This window comes from Eurypyga helias, unplaced genomic scaffold, assembly GCF_000690775.1.
Source record: "Eurypyga helias isolate BGI_N326 unplaced genomic scaffold, ASM69077v1 scaffold28336, whole genome shotgun sequence".
Classification (NCBI taxonomy): domain Eukaryota; kingdom Metazoa; phylum Chordata; class Aves; order Eurypygiformes; family Eurypygidae; genus Eurypyga; species Eurypyga helias.
The window spans coordinates 37192-60744 of NW_010256650.1; the positions used below are offsets into that span (position 1 = coordinate 37192).

General features: G+C 39.8%; 1 protein-coding gene across 1 annotated transcript in view; it reads right to left on the reverse strand.

Moving 5' to 3' along the window:
• TRIO (trio Rho guanine nucleotide exchange factor) overlaps positions 1-17020 on the reverse strand; it is a gene marked incomplete at its 5' end in the record, with an annotated part of 33261 nt that extends 16241 nt beyond the window's left edge. Inside the window, 12 exons of the mRNA XM_010153737.1 lie at positions 703-894; positions 1747-1824; positions 2045-2095; positions 2731-2823; positions 3428-3517; positions 5583-5652; positions 6277-6380; positions 7842-7908; positions 8637-8785; positions 10883-10978; positions 14831-15001; positions 16728-17020. Coding sequence (XP_010152039.1) covers positions 703-894; positions 1747-1824; positions 2045-2095; positions 2731-2823; positions 3428-3517; positions 5583-5652; positions 6277-6380; positions 7842-7908; positions 8637-8785; positions 10883-10978; positions 14831-15001; positions 16728-17020 — 1454 coding nt within the window. The remainder of the gene's footprint in view (positions 1-702; positions 895-1746; positions 1825-2044; positions 2096-2730; positions 2824-3427; positions 3518-5582; positions 5653-6276; positions 6381-7841; positions 7909-8636; positions 8786-10882; positions 10979-14830; positions 15002-16727) is intronic.
• Positions 17021-23553: the final 6533 nt, after the last annotated feature.

The window sequence follows — 23553 nt, forward strand, 5'->3', positions numbered from 1 at the left end:
TCCCATCATCCTTCACTCTCCCTCTGTGTTATTTAAAATGCCATGGAGCTCTACTACTGGCTCACACCGAAGGCTTCTGCTGCAGACACTGCAATGCCTCGAAACCAGCTGTCCAGCTAGTGTCTAAACAGGACATTCAGCTGGCGGGCAGAGCACTGAGGTAAATTCAGGGAAGCAGTGTCCACCCAAAATGCTTCACGAGGAGCGCTGGTCAGCCCTAATATCATCAGGTTTTGTTTCTGGGAAAAGCTTTAAGCGCAAGTAAATGCTTGTTGTTTGAGGAAGAGCTCACATGTCAAAGAAGGTGGCACTACATACAAATGTTACCGCCACATTTGGAATGAACTCAGCTGAAGGTCAAAAGGGGGGATACGTAAGGTGTTATTATCTTTATCTGCAATCACTTTGCAATGTGGTGTACACACAGCGCAGAGCAGAAGACAGAACTCTTGGCGAATGCTTCGTACAAGAACACCTGTTTTGGTGTGCACATGGGAAGCATCACAGCGCTGGGATCCCAAGATTTCCATTTATCATCAGTGAGCAGCAATTTGGTAGGAAGTAGTTTCAGGAAATGACTGACACCTCACTGTGCTTTATGATTGCACATCTAGATGTCACTAGTGACTCCAGACTGAATCAGAAACTGTTACCTTAGCAGAGTTTGTGCAGGGGACGCAAAGACTCACACACAAGAGTTACCTTGATACTGTTTTTAAACAAGAATCCGGGCATGGAGAAACCTTTCTTTTTATCTAGCAGCTCACTGAAAATGACAATCTGCTCAAACAGGAAGACCCGTCTCTCCTTGCAGCGTGGCAGAAGTCCCGTGTCCTGGTCTGTAACCAAGAATGTGTCCTGGAGCAGGAGCTTACCCTGGGCTACAATTTTACCCTAAACACAGAGGCAAGCAGAAACAGATTTAGTGCAGTTCTTCATTTCTTCCCCCAGCCAACCTTTTAGAGCAGATGCTCATGCCAAAACAGCTTTGTGTATTTCACAATTTCTGAGATCATCCTAGACACAAGACATTCTTGCACCCTTTCTCAAAAAAACACACACCATCAAGGAAAAAAAACCCTGAAAAAATCCACTCCACCCATTGCAATTCATATGGCAGTGAGGTTTGTAACGCTAGGGCTTTCACCTCTAGTCTCAATAGCTCTCACAGTAACTCATGTATTCCTCCAATGTCTTCCAGGGTGTAGAAAAGGGGAAGAATTCAAGTTCATACCTACATCACAGAGTAGGAAGGGCTTTGCAAGTAGAACATGTGACTAGGGTCTGGCTGATGCATACTTCTTCAACAACCAGTTTCCATCTCTTCTAGACTTAGCAAAACAAGAAGGGCTACAGTTGCCTCAGGTACCTTACTGACCTTAGCAACTCCTCCTTGGTCTACAGTACTAAAGTAAGGTCTGCTCAGTACTAGAGTCAGGTCTGCTCACCTGCCGATAACTGATTACTTCACTATTTTGCAAGTCATTAGTCAACAAGGGAACTGTACCACCACCAGTGCTTCCTAGACTTTGCAGTAGGACTTACCTAGCATGACTGACACAACTGGCAAAGTTTCCCAGGAAAAAGTCCTTGACAGGGCTAAGACTTGATTTTTCATTCGATGCTTTTTCCTCCAGCTAACCCGCTAGCGAGGGAGCCCCTTACCTCATTTCTCCCCGCAACAGTAACGGTTAATTTCTAGAGAACCTGAACAAAAACTCTTAAGCAAAACCCCAGCCAACTTACATCAAATCCTTGCAGGCGGCCAACATTCATCATGTCATTACACCGTTTTGGTACTATACACATGACCTCTACAGCTCTCTGTTCAAGACAAATAAAAAGTCAAAGCTTTATTTTTCCAAATGAGTTAGCAGCATAAAATTTTTGTTTAATTTGCTATGGTTGCTTTAGAACAGAAATGCGAAATGTCAACACTTATAACCACGTTCTCAAGAAGATCAGAAAAGGAACGTGACTGTCAAAACAAGAGAAGTGCAGGGTAAAGAGCATTCAAATCACTAAGAGAAAACGTCTCAAGTACCTCTAGCTCTGTTGTGTCAAGATTAGCTTTTTTAGAATATTTGAGGAAGTCCTGAAAAAAAGAAAAAAACAATAATATTAGTTCTTTTCCCATTAATTAGCACAGAGAAATCTTAGAAAATCTGAGTTTGCTATCCTTTGTCAGAGAATAACAGACTGTAGAGGGCTCATAGAAAAATTTTCTTTCTAGAGCTTCTTGCTGTGGTGCATTCCACCTCTTATTTTTTAAGATTCACTATTTTCATTTAGCTGATGAAAGAACGTGTACTAAGGCCACGACCTCTCTATTCATAGAGCTGCTCTTTGGTAAATTTTGAGGTGATGTTAAAACAGATGTAGATGGAAAAGTTGGGGCGAGTTCCAACAACTCATATCACATTTACTTCTGAAAACAGTTGGGAGATCCCTCTCCCTTTCCTATGACATTGGTACAAATTCTAAACATTTCCATGTCTCTGACTTGAGTTCATTTGGTCTTTAACTGTTAAAAGAAAAAGCCAAATTCTGCCCAAGCTATTTACTGCCATTTTTATAACTATCTGAATACGCTCAGAAAATAAACATATGACATTGCTTACAAATTTGGGTTCTGTTTGGGATGAGGGTGGAAAAACATCAGCAATATTTAAAATAGAAAAAGTATCTGTTTATACATATATTAAATAATTGATCTCAACGTCACTTTACCTTTAGTAACAGCTGATATTTCATAATTCTCTGCACAGGTTTTATTAGCAAGTCTGTGAGCTGAAGTCTGTGGCCCAGACGTTGCTTTAGATCCTGAGGGTTGCAAAACAAACAATTTTTGCTTGTTCAGTTAGAAACAACTGCGTTTTGTTTTGCTGAGTTAGAAACACAGCAGGATGGATATCAGAGCAGAAATTGGCAAAAGCCAAAGCAGAACCTAATCTTCAGTTTGCAAAAGGTGGAGACCTTCTCCTTTTAAGTATCACCTTTGTTTTCAAAGCATTGCCCTCTCCAAGCATCTTCTGTATAGTTTTTTTCTGAAGAGACTGTATAGTGAAACGTAATTTTTCAATCACAGGTTGTATATAGTCTATATTTAACAGTGATCTTCTCTCATCCAAAGCTGCCACTTCATATAATATACACTGTTAACTGCCTGGACTAGGGCTGGTAAGAATGAGAGACTACTAATTAATTTATATATCTTATACCTAAACTTCAGTTTTCTTCCCCTAGAGATTAATACATCTCTAGAAGCCTGTATCACACTTGAAAAATCAGAACAGGAATGGCAAGAAATTATAATTTAAACAGTAACAACGATGTGTGCCTTTTGTTTTGTTTGGGTCAACAGATCTGATAATGCTTATGATGTACGCACCCTTCACCTTGCATATATCCTCCCTCAGGAACTCACCTCAAAGAACGTATCAATATATTCTGAGACAATGTGCTCAGACTTTGGTTTGTTTTGGCAGTAAACTATGTACATGTGCAACCTTCTCTCCTAGAAGAAGAAAGATACAGAATCATACATCATCATCAAGAAAAAAACATGCCAGACTGAAATGGAGTATTATTTTAAGAAGTACAGCTGTTCAGAAGTATGAGCTTAAAAAGGTCCCTTCGAGGAAAAGAAGCGGCTATATATGCAGAAATTACAGATCTGAAAATGCATTTGACTTGAGAATATCATGATGATTTTATAAAGGCAGCACAAGTAAAAACATTTCCAGAGTTATAAATACTCCTGAACAACAGGTGTTTAGAGGAGATAGCTCAGCAGGTCCACAATCAAATGAAGTATGAAAGTTGCCATCTTTTTCTTGTAGCAAGAGCAATGGATGGAGCCTCTGAAATACCATATTTTTAAATTTAATAATCTAATTATTATTCTAATATATTAGAATAATGACCTCCTCCTTTTTAGGTGTACAGAGGAATTTGAAGAAACCTCTTAAGTCTTCTATTTAGTATTAGCTGTCCTATTGGAGTTTGAGTGGGGACATAGGTGATGTAGCCTGGAAATGGTGGCACTAGTATTTTTAAACTCTGATTCTGTATTTTGTGCACATGGTTTTAACACCAAGGCAACAAAGAAAGACAGAGAGTGCATAACTTCAGCCTTTAAGATTCATTCTTGATGACTGATCTTGATGGCTAAGAAACACAGGCATACCATATGTGTCTACTACCTACTCAAAAATCTTTCTTATCATTTTGCTCCTTTTCGTTGGCTGTTAGAGGCTTTGCTGATCAGATACTGAGTACTGACCAGTGAAGACAAATGGAAAGCAAAAAAGTAAGAAATAGGTTGGAGATTTAAAAGGACACAGAACATATTAAGAACAGGAACTGAATCGTCATGTTCCAGTGGACAGTCAGGGTTGTGCTAGAGGATGCTGTAATAGCATCACAGCTTGCCTTTCCATCTGGAGTGGTAAGGGTGCCTTTTCAAAGACAAATCAGTTACAAGTATACCAGAAGAAAGTAAAACAGCAATCAGAAACAGGGAGTTACTTCCTCCAGGTTTCCCATTTTAACACTGCCAGAATTCTCCCCTCTCCTCGTGCTTTTTTTCCTTTTTTAAACAGTCCCTCAGAAATGAAACAGCTCATTCCTCATCATTAGTCTACAAATCAGGCCTGGCTTCCAGTGTTACCATCCCAATAATGTTTGGTTCTTGTGCTCTTTTGCTACCCTGACACTGACTTCAAACAGACTGCAGGGAAAATCCGAAACCCATTAAATCAGCTTTAATCCAGCCTATCTTCAGTCTTTGCTCACTTGTGCAAACGATCCTGTCTAGCAGGCAGGCTTTCATTCTGCTGTCCCGTGTGTTTTGGAGTACCTTAAGACCTCATATCAAACAGATTGTATTTCTACACAAACTATATATCTACAAAAAGAGACACCAAAATGACTGATTAGTGGCATGTCTGATGTGTCCAGAATTTTGATATCTAGTTTCTAGATAACTAGCTCATCTGATTTCCTTCCAAAGTGTTATAATATCCATATGTCTAACATGGTCATTCCTTTTAATAAATAAATGAAAATGGAAAAAACAGGGACTTGTATAAAGCTTGTTGGACTAAAATTAAACATCGTGAGCTTCTGGCACTCTCAGTTCCTAACACAAGTGAGAAGGGAGGAATCTCAACCAGTCCTGTGATTCTCAGAAGGGGGAAGGATACAGAACAACAATGCACTGAAACTGGAAAGAAGAATGAACCCCTTTCCTTATTTTGTTTCCTATGTTCCATGGTAGTGCACGGATACTAGGGATTAGAAGGCAGGTGTCATGTGAAATTACAATTCCCTTGCTCAGAACTGCAACTGAATTGAGAAATGGGGCTCTCACTCATATTTGTCCCTAATATACTGAGGACAAAAACTACAGCATTTACTCGGCCTACTTATAAGCTTTTATGAGCTACCTCTCCACCTCTTACAGTGAAGAATATTTTACAGCACTTGCTTAACCAAGTCGTATCATGGATAAATCATTAATAATCAAACACAGTTAGTAGCAGCAATAGGGATTTGCCAACGAAGATGTTTGTGCTTACATGCTTAACAAACAGGGACCCCAGCTTTTCTGGATCTTCAAGGCACTTCTCCAGCTCTCCTAAAAAGAAGCTGAAAATAAACAGAGTAAGTACTTTTTGGTGACAGCACACACTATAACAACAGGTAATTGCAAGTCTTACTGCAAGGTCCACTTTGTGTCCCTTGTCAGCAACTTTGCATAAAATCTATGTCCAAAATTACAACATTAACAGTGTAATATTTTAATATAGATTTACAAAAGGACACAGTAAATCCATGACACCATGAAAAAGTATCGGCGTTCATTAATAAAATTCTTTAATTCCATATATTGACTGAAACCTTTTTTCTTCTAGTCTGAATGCCTGAGGTGCTCATATTGCCTTGCCAACCCCTAACAAATTCTTTAGACTGTATTCTTAGAGAAATCAGTTTTGAAAACAAAGCCTCAAACAATATACAGACTTCCTGTAACTAATACTATCTATACTATAGATTCTTAGTTGAAGCACTTGCTATATATAAGCATCCCTGTTTAAAACAAATCTTCACACCAACATCTGTAAGCTGGATCTACAGTATCTACAACTGAAAGCGTAAGACCAACTGTATTTACTTTGTATCTAAATATTTCAGAAAAAAAATAATTCTTAAGGTCAGTCTAGTATTTTTTAGGTAGAATTGTTCAGCGATGGTTTTCTAGTTAATACGTACTCTCTGTGCCAATCATAAATCTGGTGAATGTTTCCAAATACAATCTTGTCTTTGCCTTTCATGTCGTCAGGTACACCATCTTCCTTCATAAGTGCCATATAACCCTGCAACAGACCAGGGAAATTCACTGTGAACATTTTAACTTAAAAAAAAGTGAGTTGTCTTGGAATCCCCATTTTTCCCAGAAGCTTTCCCAACTGCCCATGACAACAGCTTGGCTTGGGATACAAAAGCAAACCAAAAAGACAACTGCTTCTGTAACATAGCATAACGTAGGGCATTGACACAAAACAACACAGAGTGGCTTGAGGTTGCCTACACATCACTGCCCGGTGCTAGGAAGACAAATACACTCCAGACAATTTAGCCTGTGTGAACAGGCTCAAAATCCACAGGACACTTCTTCAGCCCTACTCGTCTGAAGCAGCTGCAATGCTGCTGCAGGTAGGGCTGTTACCGAGTACATGTCAGCGCCGCTGAACGGGCTTCTGCGCTCCTTTGCTCAGCGTTTCTTATTTCAGACACCCCCGCTAACCCTATGCCAAGGTGCGCTGCGGAAGAAAGCAGCTGCACAGCACACAGGACTGCACAGCACAGACTACTACTTGTGGTATGAGCAAGCTGAACACCCAACTCTATTAGCATTCTGGCTGCAATAAAGTTCCTTTTGCATTTTCCCACGGTCCTGCTTTCTCTTTTTTAGTGTACAATAGTCGTCTCATGGCGTGATTCTATCCTGCCGTTAGAGCTGGGAGTGCTTTTAAATTTTGTAATATTCATGCAACTATATTACTTCAATTTTTTCCTAGTACTTCTATTCCTAATTAGCCAGGTCTGATTTTAGTTTGCAAAGTTTATGTTTTGTTGTTTAGCATTTTCAGAAAAAAATACATCTGTTCATAGCAATCTAACGCACCCTTTAAATACTGTAAAAAAATTATCACAATGCTGATCTTTCTTTCCCCCCTTCCCTTTAAAAGAGACTTTAAGGACTGAACCTCGTTAGGCTGAAATTCACTATCGTGCTCATTCTCTTTACTTCTCCAAATGCATTTTTGTTGGCAGCTGAAGACTGAAGGGAGATGTGTGATGTTACCTCATTTTAACATCACATGAGGTGATGGGGGAAATTAGGAAGTCTAAGAGAAGCATAGCAGTAGGAGAGGAAGCAAGTCTTTTAAATCCAGGATTGTTGCTCTATATGCTGAGCTAAATTTCTTTTTATTTCTTTAATTTATTTGGGCTAAATAAAACCTTCTAGCCTAAGATGTCAGTAGGCCAGAGCTAGTGATGTTAAAAAATGACACAGAACTGCACTCCTCAGATGAACAAGGTGCACACAGTAACAGGAAGAAAGAAGGGAACAAGATTTGATGCAGTATTTCTGCTATGTTAAAACCCGGCAGAAGGGAAAACTCAGAATGGAAACACTCACTTTTTCAGTTTGTTCCTTTATTTTGTTTTGAAAGAAATGGTCAGGTTCCAGCTACAGAGCTGGTCAGTACCACATTAAAAGAGAAAAAAAAAAAAAAAAGGACAAATCAAGAGAATGAAAAACATCATACCTCAACTACGTAGCCCAGATCTCGTACATAATCTCGTTCCGTCTCCACTAACTCCTGTAAGACATAGCTACAATGGAAAGATAACGGTGAACACATTGCATTAAAAAATTGAAACAGATTCTTACGGAGTATTAATGTCATAGAACTTCTTACACATCTGCAGTCACATATGTTTGATAAGCAGCGCCGAAATAGACTCTACATTCTCTCTAAGCAAGATGCTACTTTGATTTTGGAACCGACGCAGGCTTGCTTCTGTTTATCTAAAGTCAGATGTTTTCTTACACGTGTCATTAAAATTAAACAGTTAATTACTGTTTAAAATAAAATGCTATTATGTGTCTGGTCTGGAGACTTTTAAGTATATGAACTGTTATTTCTACTCACAGATGTAAATAATTTTGAAATCAGTCATGGTTTTGTTCTACCATGGTAACAGTTTACTACTACATAAAGAAATTAGGAGTGCAGAGGAACAGAAAAAAAGAGAATGACAATTTTTAGGAAGCCTAATAGCCATCTGAACATTTAAAGATCAGCATCTTCCTGAATAACCAAGACTGACTTGTGACAGAAGTCAACCACAGGTATGGCTAAAATTAAAAATCACAGGAAATTGAACTGCAACTAAAAAAAATTTCTTGGCATAATGTGACTACATGCTGGACACCTAACACAAGTCCTCCCCCTTTCAGACTAACAGCTTCTGCTGCCCATTCAAAACGGACATTTTTTTAAACATTTCACTTCTCTCTTCAAAGCAGTGTAAAAAACAGAGCAAAAACGTGGTCTTACTGTCGTCTTTTTAAGGAGCTGGATTTCCTTTCTTCCATCTCATCTATGGGTGATGAGGAGGAGAGAAGGGAGTTATCCGAAGGATTGAAGGATGGACTGCTGCTGTCACCTTGATCCACCAACAAGGAACTTGGACGATCCTCCAGGGCCTGAGAAGGTGTTCAAGACACACAGCAACAATGATTTATTTCCCCCTTATTCAGAAGACACATTTACAAGCAGCTGTATATGGGAACCTATGGGAGATCAATTATTGTAATGTATCTTGGCAAAGAAGGTCTCATGCTTCCAGGAAACCAGCCAACAGCTTTGCTTTCCAGATAACCTAACCTTAGAGAAGGACATTTGACATATATCAGGCTTTCCTTCACAGGAAAAGAAAGGATTTCAGTTGGTTTGAGCAGCGAGGGCTAGAAGTCAGACTATCCTGCTCCGGATGTAAGTACTTCTGGGGTGGAAGTTACACAGATGTGTGCTTATTGCCAGGGATTAAAGTATGTTTGGCTTTACTTTAGTTCTGGCATATGCAAGTTCCTTTCAATAATAAATAGGACATCTTGAAAGGAGTTTCTCTGGATGTTAAATTTTTTAACACAACAGAAGTGGCATTCTTTGATAGACATTTTGTTTATTATTAACTAGCCAAAATATTGACTCATTGAAGAAAATAATTACTTCTACACTGTCAGTGTTGCCTTTGAGCTTCATGACAGTTCAGATCCTAGGAAAGAGCCCCTGTCTTTTCTGCCAGATACACTACCTCCCTTGCACGGACTCCACAGCCGACTGTTTGTATAAAGGATGGAGAAGGCATGGGAAAAGTAATATGAACAAGCTTCTACGAAGTATTTATTGGACTTCTTTAATGCAAGCCCATGATCTTGGATCAAGCTACAGTTATGTATCACATTTTCCTTGCATGTGATACAGCCTTTAATGCAAGACACGTTTACTTCACCAGGGTGGGGTTCAGCTGTAATCTTTTTTTCTTTCTCTACAAAAACGTAAAAACCCAACAATGACACAACTGGCCCAAAAACCAGGGGAAGCTGACCCTTGGCTAGAACTGTGAAATGAGAACATCTCCACCCGGGACAATATGCATGGATCATTAAGCTATATCCACTGACAGGCTGCCTAAGAGACACATGGACCATCTAATTTTTACGAAGTCTGTGTTGAATTTTCCCCTAGATTACTTCTTACTGACCGTTCCAGTGCAAGAGAAGTAAAAAGCAAAGTTAATACTCTAAGAGAGTGCAGTTAGTATTTCATGCAGTAAGTGAAGTATAAGTCTTTCTGAATGAGGAAATGTAAAATAGAAATCAAAATTTCTCATTCTGAAATTCAAAGCTGCTTGAATTAAAAAGAGCCTGGGAAATGCCAATCTCTGGTAACACAGGATTGTCATGCCGCCATTCTCTCGTTTTCAGAGGCACTCCTACTAAGCCCAACAGTGTCTATGTTGCAAAAGACAGACTTAAAGGTTTGGAGGACATTTGGAGGTTTTGGAGGACAAATCACAGAACTGCTGATGGACCTCCTGAGACCATGTAGTCCAATTTCCAGGGTCAGCTAGAGCATTTTTTTTCTAGGATTGGGAGAAGATGGATTTTGAATATGAAGGACAGCCTTCCTGGAATTATCCATAAACACTATTTTTTGTCAATGGGTACCTTCAGAAAAACAGAAACTTTAAAACATAGAAACTTAGAAGAGCTGACACAAATTCCTCCTACCTAATTTGTTAGCAAACACTAAAAAGCAAGAAAGGAGGCACTAACATGCCAACTGATCCCTTTACTCTTTTACTTCTTTATTCATTATGTTACATAAAGAGCAGCTAGATTGCATAAATGTTTCTGCATGAGGGTTATCTGCTTTACTGCTGAACACTGCAAGACTTGCTATAAATTCTCAGGGATTCTTCTCATAAAAGTCTATCAGGCTAAGACCCTGGGTCTTTGCATTCAATTTACTAATAGGACTTTTCTTTTTTACTAATAGGAAGTACATTTTCTGCCATCACGTTTTCCTCTGATTTATTGCTTTCTGCTCCTCTACATAGCCATTTACTTACTCATTAAGTGCTTTTACAAAAAAACCCCATGCACCAACCCAGAAAGTGCCTTTTGAAACAAGCATCAAGTTTTACAAGTCGAACGCATGCAGCTTTTCTGTGAATAGCAAGTCGGGACTTGACGACACAACTACTTTGAACACGTGCATCTGCCAGTCAGCCTCACCATTTTGCTTTTGACGAGCTCTTCAATTGCACTGACTAGTTCTGCAGCACTGGGGGTCTCGGAGCTGGTCGGCCGTACCAGTAAACGAGAAGATGCCTGTGCAATGACACAAAGGAAGAGAGTCTCAGAGTTAGCCTGGCACTTGCTCAAGGACCAAGAGACGTCCTTCTCTGTCAAACAAAGGTACCCAACAATAACTGTCAGTGTAATATAACACTACGATCATCCCTTCCAACTTAGGAAACTGGAATTGGAAAATTTAAGTAATGCCCACAGCAGTTAAATCCTGGCATAAAAATTCCTATACCTACATGCAACAGAAGCCAAGGAAATATCCTTCATCTTGCCGACTATGATAATGCCTGATAAACAGCTATAAAAATCACCTGAATCAACTCAGTGGACAAACCGTTTGTTAACTTATTTTATTGCTGGTTAAACAAAGCAACAACTGCAGAACAGTAACGAGAACCAAGAAGATTTGAAATAAAGGAGGAAGCATCACTAAGCTATGTAAAAAATACAACAGTAACTCAGGGCATTTACTTTTCTAAAGGAGCTGGGGTTTACTGCCCAGATTCAGAGGGGAAATTGAGCTCACCATTCCTTGTGCCATCCATTTTCCCCAGTGGTATGTGTAGAGCACAGATGATCTCTGGCCTCATAAGCTATAAAATGCCAGTTTATAGATACAACTGAAGGTAAAAGGTGGTCACAGTAAAGGATTCTGGGAGGGGGCCATTAAATTCAGCCTCAGTAATTTGCAAACAGTTTTGTTTGCATATTACATGTATCATTAAATAACTGGAAAGTGGAAACAAGGTGTAATATGAATCTCAGTTCATATTACGAACAGCACAGTGAACGTCATGTAGCACAGGGCAAGCTGCCCTGCAAATGTTTCCAACAAACTGGACAAAGAAATGGCACGTATAATGACTTAACACAAGAGGTTCTGCTCAAATCAAGAATGGGTGTAACAAGGCTTCCCCTGAGTCAGTAAAAAAATAGAAGAATATACAGATTTTAGGTAGTTTGCCTTGTATTTGCCTTATACGGAAAGGAAAACGGGGATTGGGTAAGCAAAGGAAATACAGACAACTTTAAATGGAAAGATAAGGGAACTGAGCCAAAGCAGAGACAGAACACAAGTCAACATAATGCTGCACCAGAGTTTACAAAAAGAGAAAAAAAAAAGGCAAAAATAATTAGTTGCATATTGACATAACTGATCTTGAAACTTTAATACTGCTTATCCAAAAATTAAATGCAAAACAACTTGTAAACTGCCATCAAATATAAATCCGTGAAGTGTGCAACGATTCTGCTGAACAGAACAACGCATATGGTGCAGATGAGCTCTCGGGGGAGAAAAGGGTCGTGTTATTTAGTGATACTGGACAAATCAGCGTGGCCTAGCACATGGTGTTTGCATGCGCAATCCGACAGCTAACGTATCTTTCAGGCAGCTGTATGCTCCTGTCATTTGACTGCTGACCAGGTTTTCCAAAGCTGTGCTTGTATGTGGGTTTTCACTTTGGATGTGGAGCTCAGTTTAGCCTTACACAACACTGGCAGTGTTGGAATCAGACTCTGGTGAAGGTCCCTTCCCTCCCTTACTGGTCTGTGGGAGTATATGGGATGTGACTGCTGGTAAAACTTCAGAGCTGGCTGGTTGCCAGTTCACATGGTTGTACCACGTTATCTGAAAAAGAAGGAGCTACATAAATGAAGTCTGCCTGCTGACATTCCCGATGGTGTACTCCGAGAGCAGAATACACCCCTCGCACAGACAACAAGGAAAGGTGGAGGGAGCGACTGAGCATGCACAGGTGTGAGATGCTGCTGGAGCCCCCAACAGGCTGGAGAGGGAGGGAGAAACCCAGAGACCTTCCAGTATGGAGGAGCCCTGGAGAGGAAGAAATGCTCACAGTGAGACAAAGATGAAAGCCAAGCTTCTGAGGTCACGGAAAGGAGGAGACATTCCTTGGGATCCAGAGGAGCCCAAGAAACCACTGAGTGTGGCAGGAATGTGAAGGAGGACTCCACCCAAAAGGCAGACAACTGGGAATTTGTTTGCAAGCCTTTTATTAATCAGTAACTCCATCAACGGAGCCAACTGACTTCTGCTGGGTAAAACTTTGCTCTGGCTTCTCACTTCTGCGTTCCAATAAAGCATGTGCTTTAGGTACTGGAAACTGGTGGTATGCCTTGATGTGTGGACCTCAGGGAGGCACACGCAACCTCCCAGGCTGCAACGTGAGAGGACTTTCTGCCTCCCGCCATGCAGTAGGACAGATACTGGGGGTTGGAACTAGATGATCTTTAAGGTCACTTCCAACCCTAACCATTCTGTGATTCTATGAAAACCAGTGCACCACAGGAGAATCAGTATTTACATGTTTTGAAAAATTAGGGTACAATATCAACTTTACCAAATTTTGACTTCTCAGAAGTCTTCTCCAGAATGCAATTAAAGATACATTAAAAACTGTCCCCAAGATGTTTTTAACGGGTGCATGTTAACCTCTTGAGAAGCAGAAGTAAAATTTACTGGTGATTGAAAGCTATTTAAAGCCTCTTACTCTGCTGTGGTAAGGGTCCCACTTTGCACCAGGAATACTAAAGCAAGCGGTCACCCACTGACAAACATATCCCTTCACATAACTCTTCTTGCTGTGACAAGAGAACTATACCAGCAAAATCCATTTTTATCTGGAGAACTCTTTACAAGACTTGCATATTGATTTTTTTCTATCGCTGAAGGGACATGCAAATATGGCAGCTTATCAGCAGGGAAGGTAAACTGAAGTTGTCTTTATTTCTAGGCCTCAAAACAAGTATTTTCTAACAATAAAATATTCTCTCAGGCCTAAAGGTGGCCCATTTCTGCTTGTTTTGTTTCAGGAATATTTCCCAATATATTAACTCCCCAACTCATACATCACACTTTTTCAATTCAGGAAACATGTAGGAATTAAATACACATAGAGCATCAGAGCCAGACATTTTGATCCTACAAACTGTCAGCCACAAAATTACAAAGGTTAAAAATTTAAAGCAGCAAAATGGGAAGAAAGCAGTAACATGCATATTTGCTGCCCAAGTCCAGACTGTTTCCACTATAAAAACCTCTATTTCCAGGCTTGATACTTGTCCCCTAAACATTTGATCCAGGTTCAAAATTGAAATAAGCCCTCTCAATGTACAAACATAACATTCAAGAAAAACAGATTATATGCAAGTAAGATCGTCTTCATGCATTTACTGCTTACATCCAGAATTTAATTTTACCCTCAATTTTAACGTGCCATTTTTTGTAAGAACCAGCTGATTACCACTTTTATTTGGATATTAACTTCTCAGTACACCTTTTTCTTAGGCACATGCCCCCACCCCAAAAAAAGTGGGAAAAACACAAGAAAAAAACCCAACCACCTTAGAGTTGATGTAAACAGCTCCTTCTGCTAGGGCATGTATGTAGAAATTTCCCCACCCCCCCGTCCGGAACTGAGGCTATCTAAAATAGAAGGGCTTGGTGAACAACCTATGATCTCAAAAGTTTATGTGAAACTGTTAATGCCTACAGATAAACTTTATTTGGAGATAGTATTTTAACCTCAGTACCCAGATGTATGATTATGAAACAATTACATTCTAATCACTAAACATGGCATCAGTCAAACAGACGTAAATAGGCCTGCAAACACACAAAGCAGCCCATTTCCACATTTAAAGCACTAGTAGAAAAATTTCTGCACTTGTGCTTTTAGAATAGAGAAGCATTTAATTCACTCATTAATATCACCTAAAGCGGCACAGCGATTACTTCTGTCTACCATAAAGGTGTACTACACACAGTACAGAGACACATGGAAACAGAAGAAAGGTCTGTGCCAACAAGAAGTTATCTCAACATGTGAAGCCTTCCCAGCTTCCTCCTCCTACCTTGTCATCCTGCGAGTCGGGCTGGAGAAGACTGTGTTGCTGAATTGCCATTGGAGGAGGAAGTGGTACAGCATCCGCTCCCTCTTCGCCTTCCTCCTCTCCGCAGCTCTGCATGCCTGAAGAGGATGACTTGGAGAGAGTGCCACTGCTCAGCCCCTCATTCCGACCTCTCTGTAAATAAAATCAAGACATTCAAGCTCTTTTACGTCCTCAACAGCACAAAGCTTGTTGCCACAAGCCTGTCCTAAAGTCTGTTCTGTAGACTGACCCCTCCTCCAACAAGTCAAGGTGATCCTACGAACACAGTGCAACTCCTCAAAAGAGGAAGGAAAAAGCAGATGCCAGTTTTCAGAGAGTTTTCAGTGTTTGGTAAAAGCAGATGGATTGAGATACCGAGAACAAGACATTCAGCTTGGAATTAACTATAGGAAAGTGTTACCCAAGCCATGCTTGCTTTCCAAGTTCAGTTCTGTGAAGAGCCACGTTCCTCTAACTTATAAACTCAAGAACTTTGTATCTGAAGTAACAACCTTCATAGCAAGACTGTTAAAGGACATAAAAAACCCTATTACAACATGAAGTATTTTGTCAATTATCCTTTCTGCCCCCTCCCCCTTAAAGCAGTGAAAGCAGACTGCTTGTATAATTTTTACAGCTGTGTTGAAAGACAACCCTTCCAGTTACACAAGGAATTATGATTTCAGTTAGCCAAAGTTTAATGTAACTGACCTCACAGGATAGTTTAACTGTGTCTAAAGGAAAGCAGTATAGATGGTTACTGGTTTTTCCTGAATTAAAGGCACAGGCCTTAGGTTTTCCCCTCACTCACAGAACTGCAGAATAACAGGTACTTCCAAAACAACGCTACAACTGCATCACAGAGGGTCTCTTTCTATAGCCTGACATTCAAGGATAGAGGCCAATATTCCTTCCTAAACCACATCTCCCAACCCATCATGCTGCCAAGTCCTTAGTCTTTTCTTTCCAACATTTACTACATAACTTCACTGATGCTCCAAGCTTGCAGCAAAATATGTTGGAAGCAAGGAAAAAAAAAAAGTACTGAGTAATTAATTGGGCATCTAAGACCACTTTTATGTATGATCACTACTAAAACCGCTAGTTGGGTTCAAGCCTGGTAAAAAACTGTACAGCATGCAAGTGGCTGTGCCCTTGGAACCAGTAAGATGCCATTAGTTTCAGCCTGAACCACAGGTTTGTAACAGAATGAATTTCTCTCTGTCTGCACCTTAGTGGAGGCAAGCTTTGCTCATACGTGAGTTCCAGGTTTAGAAGGATGGGCACATGTTTGTGGGAGGAAGGGAAACCTTCAGTAGACGTCCTTGGTGGAAAAAATCTGGAAGAATTCTGTTTCTTTCCCTCCAATGAAAACTGCTATGTTTTATTATGTGACTGATGGCAACTATCTTCTTATTTGACAGGTCAGTAATTTTTCTGTGTTCTAACTCTTGCTCAAGGCGTAAATACAGCTTTAAGCGGTCAAGCAGATCTCCCTATATTTTCCCTGATCCATCAACAAGAAAAAGAAAGGCAATACAAAATGACCCAATTATTCCCAGAACATGAAGCACCTTTACTCACGAAGCTGCTTTCCTGAGCAAGATAAGAGAGCAATGCCAAAGAACAACTTTTTACTGTCCCTTTTCTCTCTTTCAACTAGAGATCCTTCTCCACAAAGCTTTACTAACACTCTCAATGCAGAAGGGCACAAACTGCGCCTGGCACAGTACTTAAGCAGAATAGAGTGGTCACCAACAACAGGCACATGGAACTTCGGCTCAACTGCTGGACAGTCAACTGAAGAGACAACCTTCACCCGACATTTAGTTCTTTGAAAAACAAAAACGAGTCTCAGGAAGCTGCTCTGAACGCTTACCTCCTCAACAGTTTCATCTTGTGGGGTTGCTGCACTATCATCAGAGTCCTTCTGAGAGCCCGCATCGGCACTTTTACGAACCTCTCTACTCTTCTTATGCTTGTGGGCCAGTTTTTTGACATGCCCGTCTGCTTTTCCACTGCTGAGACGTCTCACGGGACTGGTAAGCCACTTTCTCAACGTGTTGCCAGGGCGCTTGGGACCTGGGGAGCTTTGGGCACCGATCATGTGGGGCTGAAGTGATGTTACTGAAGCAGGAGGACTGGCATCATTGCTGGAGACCGAAAGGGAGTCTGGAAAAAGAATGAGGGGAGCATTTTAAAGCTGAAACACTGGTAAGTGAGATACCAGGCAAATGACAGATGTAATAATGGATATCAGACTGGATTTATGGACGCATTGACCAGATGATTCTGAAGTAACCTGGCCTTTGACAGCACCACAACTATCAGTGTTCATGCTACACATGGCTACCCACACCTCAGCACCATTTATACGCTTACAGCAATCAAGCTTAATTAAGTTGTTTCTGTCTCAACTATAATTTATACCTACCACTGCTGATACTTATTTGAGAGTAGATTATGCTTTCCATATGTCATCTAACTTTATGGAAGGATATGCTTGTTTTATCTTGTAACGTATACTGCTTTGAGCATGGACATGAAGAGTAAGAATAATTGCCTACCCTTGGGACAAGGGGAAGAAGAATCCAGAAAACAGCTAAATGTCTGTCTTTTGCCTAAACCTTCTCAAAGTTTTGGCTGTTGCTTTGCTTGTTTTTTTTTTAAAAAGGCACAGGATATCAATGTTTAAAAGCCCTTTTGCTCAAATCTCAGGATCAGCAGTATTTCTCAGCATGACAATCCTGAAGCTCTATAGTCAAACCATAGTTATATGTACACAAGGTCAACGCTGTTTTCCCACCAATGCCCCTGTCACTTGAACTGGACTGTATACTTACGATAAACACCCACTGGATAGCTACTGTTAAGCTACGTTTCTTTTTTCCACATGCAGCACAATGCTTTTCCACCCAGAAACTCTCTTTTCCTAAAAACATACTTTGTTTGGGGACGTATTTTCGTAACACTGCTCCTATGAATATTATGTACCACTAGGGTATTAACAAGACTTCCCTAGGTTGTCAAATATGGGTGTTTTTCCCCTGTGTGTGTACTTTTGTAGATAGAGAGTTTATATAAGGATGACATAAATGATGTTTTGTTGAATTTTTCTACTGCTGGGAATTAAATGCAGCACTTGTGCTCCTTCTTGAAGCTTGACACAGATGTTCAGGTCACCTCTTCTGGCAGCTTTTCCATAAGAGGCATAATGCCAGTCTGGCTAGAGGTAGTTTAAATTTTGTAGCATAATACAGTCACACTGATGTAGCAATACACTTCACTGTAAACACCCAAATGCCTTGGATCTGCACACAAGTATGGAGCCTCCGATGCTTCCATAGAGTATTAGGTGCAAATTATGGTTTTGAACTGAGATGGGGAGACATAAAATTTGAATGTAGTAAGTTAGGTATTTTTATTTTTTCCTTCACTGTTCAAGCCGTTCCAAAAAGGGCATCCTTTCCTTGGAATGCAAAAAAGTGATGTATTTTGAAGATTTTCCTCTGTTCTAACAAAACCCAAGTAACACGTGACCATTAAGATACATCAGCTCTAATGCCACGAACTCCTGTAGGTCATACGCTAAGAACACACACATAATAATTGCAATGAACCTCCACTTTCATCCCGTTTCCATAAAAGAGAAAGTAAAAAAAATAAATTCATAAAACATACTTGGAGTCCAAAATGCTAGTTGCTAACACTTTAAAGTAAGTCATCCAGAATCGGGATTCATCTACGGAATTATCTTCTAGCCACAGCTCTAGCTCAGCTGCATATGCACAAGGAGCCTTCCTATGATGCCATTAACCTGGTTTCAAGGCTTTAAGTAATGGGTACTACCAAAAAGCAGACGCAGAGTTACACTAGCGGTTTTTTTTTTGCTAAATCCTGGGATAGCAGTGCTTTAGAATTACCACATCATTTTCTTGTTGAAGCAGGAAACATAAGGAAGAAATTAATTATGTGTAATAGTGGTTTTCAACTTGCAATCTGAGTATCCCTCAAGGCCCCTGGATTGCTGCTTAAGGGTCCTCAGAACATACGTAAGAAAAGCAAGTCTACTAGCCATCAGCATCTACATCATGACAGATTTTTTTTTTTTACTTTATTTAAAAAAAGGTCGTCTGCTTATTAAAAAAATTCCAAACAAAACTTGCAACCATCTGCAAGCTCTCCACAGGAATCCAAACAATCTCCTGTTAAACCTCTGTAGGAAGTTAGTTTTATCGCTCTTTCACCAAACCCAACTTTACCTTTATTGTATCCTTTCTTTTAACCTTTATTTCTCTTTTAATTTTTATCAGATGCCTTGTTTCAGAAACCAATAGCAAACATCAAGTGATGGGTATTTCAATAAACAACCTTCTGCCACACTGCTAGTAGAACACAGAAGAGGAGAAAACGGAGATGGTATTCTTGCAAATGAGTTTCTTAAGGCACAAACTAAATGCTTTGTTTTCAAGACTCCCATGCTTGAAGTTGTTATAATCACTCTGCCAAGTTTTTCTTTCATTTTTATATATTTTTCCTCCAAATAATGGTTCATGCAAGTTCCTTCCATACACATATAATAGAGCACATTCACTTGTTTATTAAAAAAAAATACCCAAACCAATGAAGCCTTCACAGAAGTTCACCATGTACTGTTTCGCATTTTTGTATCTGTTGCATTTCTTTCCCCTTACAACTACTCCTTTCTAAGAAAAAGGCAACGTCGTGGTGCAGTAACTGATTGCGTAAGATTTACTTTTACATGAACATGCCTATCCCTAAGCATGTAACATCCCTGCAGTTAAACTTATTTTTCTTTTTTATAAAACCTGTGTTCCACCTCCTCAAATTCTCACCCATCCTTTTGACAATCAACACTTAACTACTGAATTTCTTGGAAAAAAACAAGCAGTACAATGCAGAGCCCCTGACACTGTGGCAGACATTTTTGTCTGACTGCACATTTGCTGTACCACTCCTACTCTTACCCGAATCGTCCAAGAGTTTGTGGGCAGGAGGAAGGAAGAGAGCAGGAAGAAATACATACACTCCACTCAAGTGGAGAGGATCTGAGGGACAAAACAATGTTAGCCAGGCTTGTTTCGCAGCACATAGTTTAGCCATATCCTCCCACACAGTATTACTTTTCATTTGGCGAGCAGCATGTAACTGTTTCTCATCTCCTCTTCTGCATGATTTAATATGAAGTACTTATTGAAGTATTATTAGGGCTTCAGGGAATCATAAAAGTGGACGAAGTGTAAGCAGTACACCAAAATGATAGCACTGTTCCACTTTACCCTTTAAAGCATGAAAGTTCTATGGGAGAAGGAAAAGCTTAAAATGAATAAAAATGTTGCATTGCCAGAAAAGCATCAGCTTAAATATTAAGTTTTACTTAAAAAGCTGTTAAAAAAAAAGGTTTAACATCACCAGTGTTAACCTGAATGGAGTATCAACCCACCAGCCTCTTCAAAGATCAGACATGATTTTTCACCCCTCCTTAAATTTGCAGAAAACATCCCTACAGCCTCATGGGTCCATGTTAATACTCACTACAAATATTCCATGCCAGTATTTTCCCAGTGAGACCCTTTACCTTCCATTTTCCCATCCCATCCCAGCTGACAGGAATCCAGATTCTTCCAGTCTTACTCCCATCCGCTTCATCAGGAGACCAGTTACAATACTAGAGCACAGTCATGAAAAGACCCAGGTGCTCAAGTTCACATACTTATGTAGAGGCATTGCCAGATCCGAGTATTAGGGAATATCAGTATCCATTACTGGCATTTTCAAGAGCACAGAAAGACCTTTCACCTTCAGTATGAGAACAGCCACAAGGGTATGTCTTATTTCCCCCTGCCCCATCACTACATACCCCTTCCACCTACATAATTAGGGCTACAGACTTGGTTTGATTGATTACCATGCTTGGGAATGTTTACACTGAATTGGCTTTGTTTCCTTTGTGACTACATAGCAAATTGTTTTTCTAGGGTTGCTCAAGAATATTTTATCACTAAAACGTACTAAGAGGAAAAGGGAGTATTCAACATTAAACCAAGAACAACATGGACTTTTAAAATCAAAACAGATGGAATAAATTTGAGGTATGCTAACCCCAACTGTGTTTCTAGTACAGTAAACTTTCTAGCGAGTTTCAGATTCCCATTTAGAAAAAGATAAATGCAACAGATGGCCATCTTGGAGAGAAAAAAACCCAACACACATATGATGATCACACACAGCAACACCAACCCAACAAGAAACCATTGAATTTAATAAAATCCCTATCTGCTGAAGTAGAGACAGCTTTGTAATTCAATAAAGTATTTTTAAAAACCTAATGGATGGAGTTTGTTTTATAATTTGTAGTCACAATAAGAAAAGAAGGCATTTAACTGCCATTTCTCCCAAAGTAAAACCCACATATGTTGCTCTGGCGGTGAGGTCAGAGAGTTCACGGAGAGTCCATAAATATATTCTTGAAGCTAAAGAAAAAGGGCAGGCAGCATGGGTTCTGACCCCCTTGAACTAGAAGATACAGTTACCGCCAACAAACAGGCAATTTTTTGAAATTGAAAGGGAAATGGGAATTCTCATTCTAGTCCCAGCTTTCTTAACACCAGAAACATGCACATCTGTGATTAATAAACCTTTTTTTCCCCTAAAAAAATAAATCAGCCATGTTAAGCTAGCTGATGACTGGAAAGACTCTGCTTCATATTACCTATTTCCATATTGCCTTCTTTACAGTTTTAGTTATTTACAAGGAGTGCAAGGGGCTATAAAAACCTGAATCCTTTACCTAGGGAACCAAACTCAGTCTGTTTGATACCTGTTCTGCACCTCTAAACCCAAAATGTTCCAAACCCCAAAATAAGAACATTTCACCATCTCTGGACTATGAAACAGGGATAGGGCAAGGAGTAAAAAATGGAGCAAAGCAAACCTAGTAACCCTGACTGGTGTGTCACACTGCCACTGGAGACCTGCCATCCACCGTGGAGTTTAGGACCAAGAAGCCCAGAGAACCCATCACACAGAGCAATTTACCAGCCGATCAGTAAGATTTCAGGCACGTACATTACAAATATTTGGGGTCAAGAGCTGTTTGTTGGTTCAAAGCCCTGAGAGTACCATCTACACGGATACGCTTGCAAGTTTAATATGCAAACTGGGAACAGCTCAAGTTCAGCCATCTCCCAAGCCTGCATCTACCTACAAATATGCCCAAATCTGAGACAAGTCAACGTACCATCAGAGGAAGCACAAAGTGTTTACAAGCACCTAATGACAAAAGCCCATAAAACCCTGCTGGTAGACACAGCCATCATTTGTCACTAGCTGAGATGTGGAAAGCTTGAAAATAGGGCGCAAAAAATGTTTATTTTATTCATGGACGTACACAGGCACAATTTCTGCCTGGGAATGGCTTTTGAAGTAGGAGGTTATCAATCTGCTATGTACAAGACCTTACAGATACTTCCGTAAGTGTCAGGAATTTTACTTTGCTCCTGCTGGGTATCCTCTTCAGACTACCCTCGCTGCGTGTTTTTTGTAAACTAATACTGGAATATACTTCAGAAGGCATTAAACGTGTGTCAACTTTAACAAGCCACCATAAAAGCAGTTACCATTTAAAGACGATACAGCTTGGGTGTTATCAGGCTTACAAATGGGGAATTTTCACCGTGACCTTTGGGAAGCATGAGTTTCGCTTATGATACAGGGATAGTGCAATAATTCTCCTGAAACTGGTTTCTTAAAAACAAATTCACAAAATGCAGAAAGCTAGCACTCCATACATAAAATCAAATCCTTCAATCACTGTTCGGAGTGGAACACACTCACTCTTCATCTCTGGTCAGCAAACCCCTCCTGCCTTTTATTTCAAGTCACACACTATGATGATATAAAATTTGTAGTATTTTTAGTGTGCAAAAAGACAAAAAGTTCAACTTCTTAGTATATCTTTCCCAATTAATGAGTTATCTGTATTAATTATGACTGATACAGACGTTAGTCCGGAGCACTTGGATTTAAATGTATTCAATGATTAAGTCTTCCAAGTCATCAAAAGCTGATCGTGTTAATATCAGATAGACTGGAATTCTAAGCTTGAGGCTAGATACTCTTCAGCTTCTTTTAATCAGATACTAAGCTGCCCCACAAGCATGTTTGCAATTAGAAGAAAAAAAAATCTCCCCCAAGACAGACACTGTCATCTTAATAACTTCCAAAGAGCTTTCTGAAATTGAGAAAAAGTCATCCAAAAGACGTATTTGCAGCAGCACTAGAGAAAGGCATGAGGAAAATCTCTGATTAAAGACAAAAAGAATATCCTGTCCATTTAAGTTAAAAAATTAGTGGCATATGCCTGAAGGGTTTAGCACATGTTATTACTATTTAATAATTATTTATTTTTAATATCCTCTCCTGCCTTCCCCTACCCTGTAAATGTAAAACCAAGGTTTGACATTTAAACTTTTAAATAATTTCATGTGCGGTATAGCTTACACAGCAGTTGATGTGATTACAGCTCTCTATCTAGGAGTTAAACACCAACAAGATTTAGATGGAAAGAAATCCTCCTCTTAGAACTGCTGGACAGTTTTGCATCCACACTTGTGTGTCGCGTCCCCTTCCCATCCCCCACTCCCCCCCCCCTTTTTTTTTTTTTTTAAAGCAGGAAGAAGGCA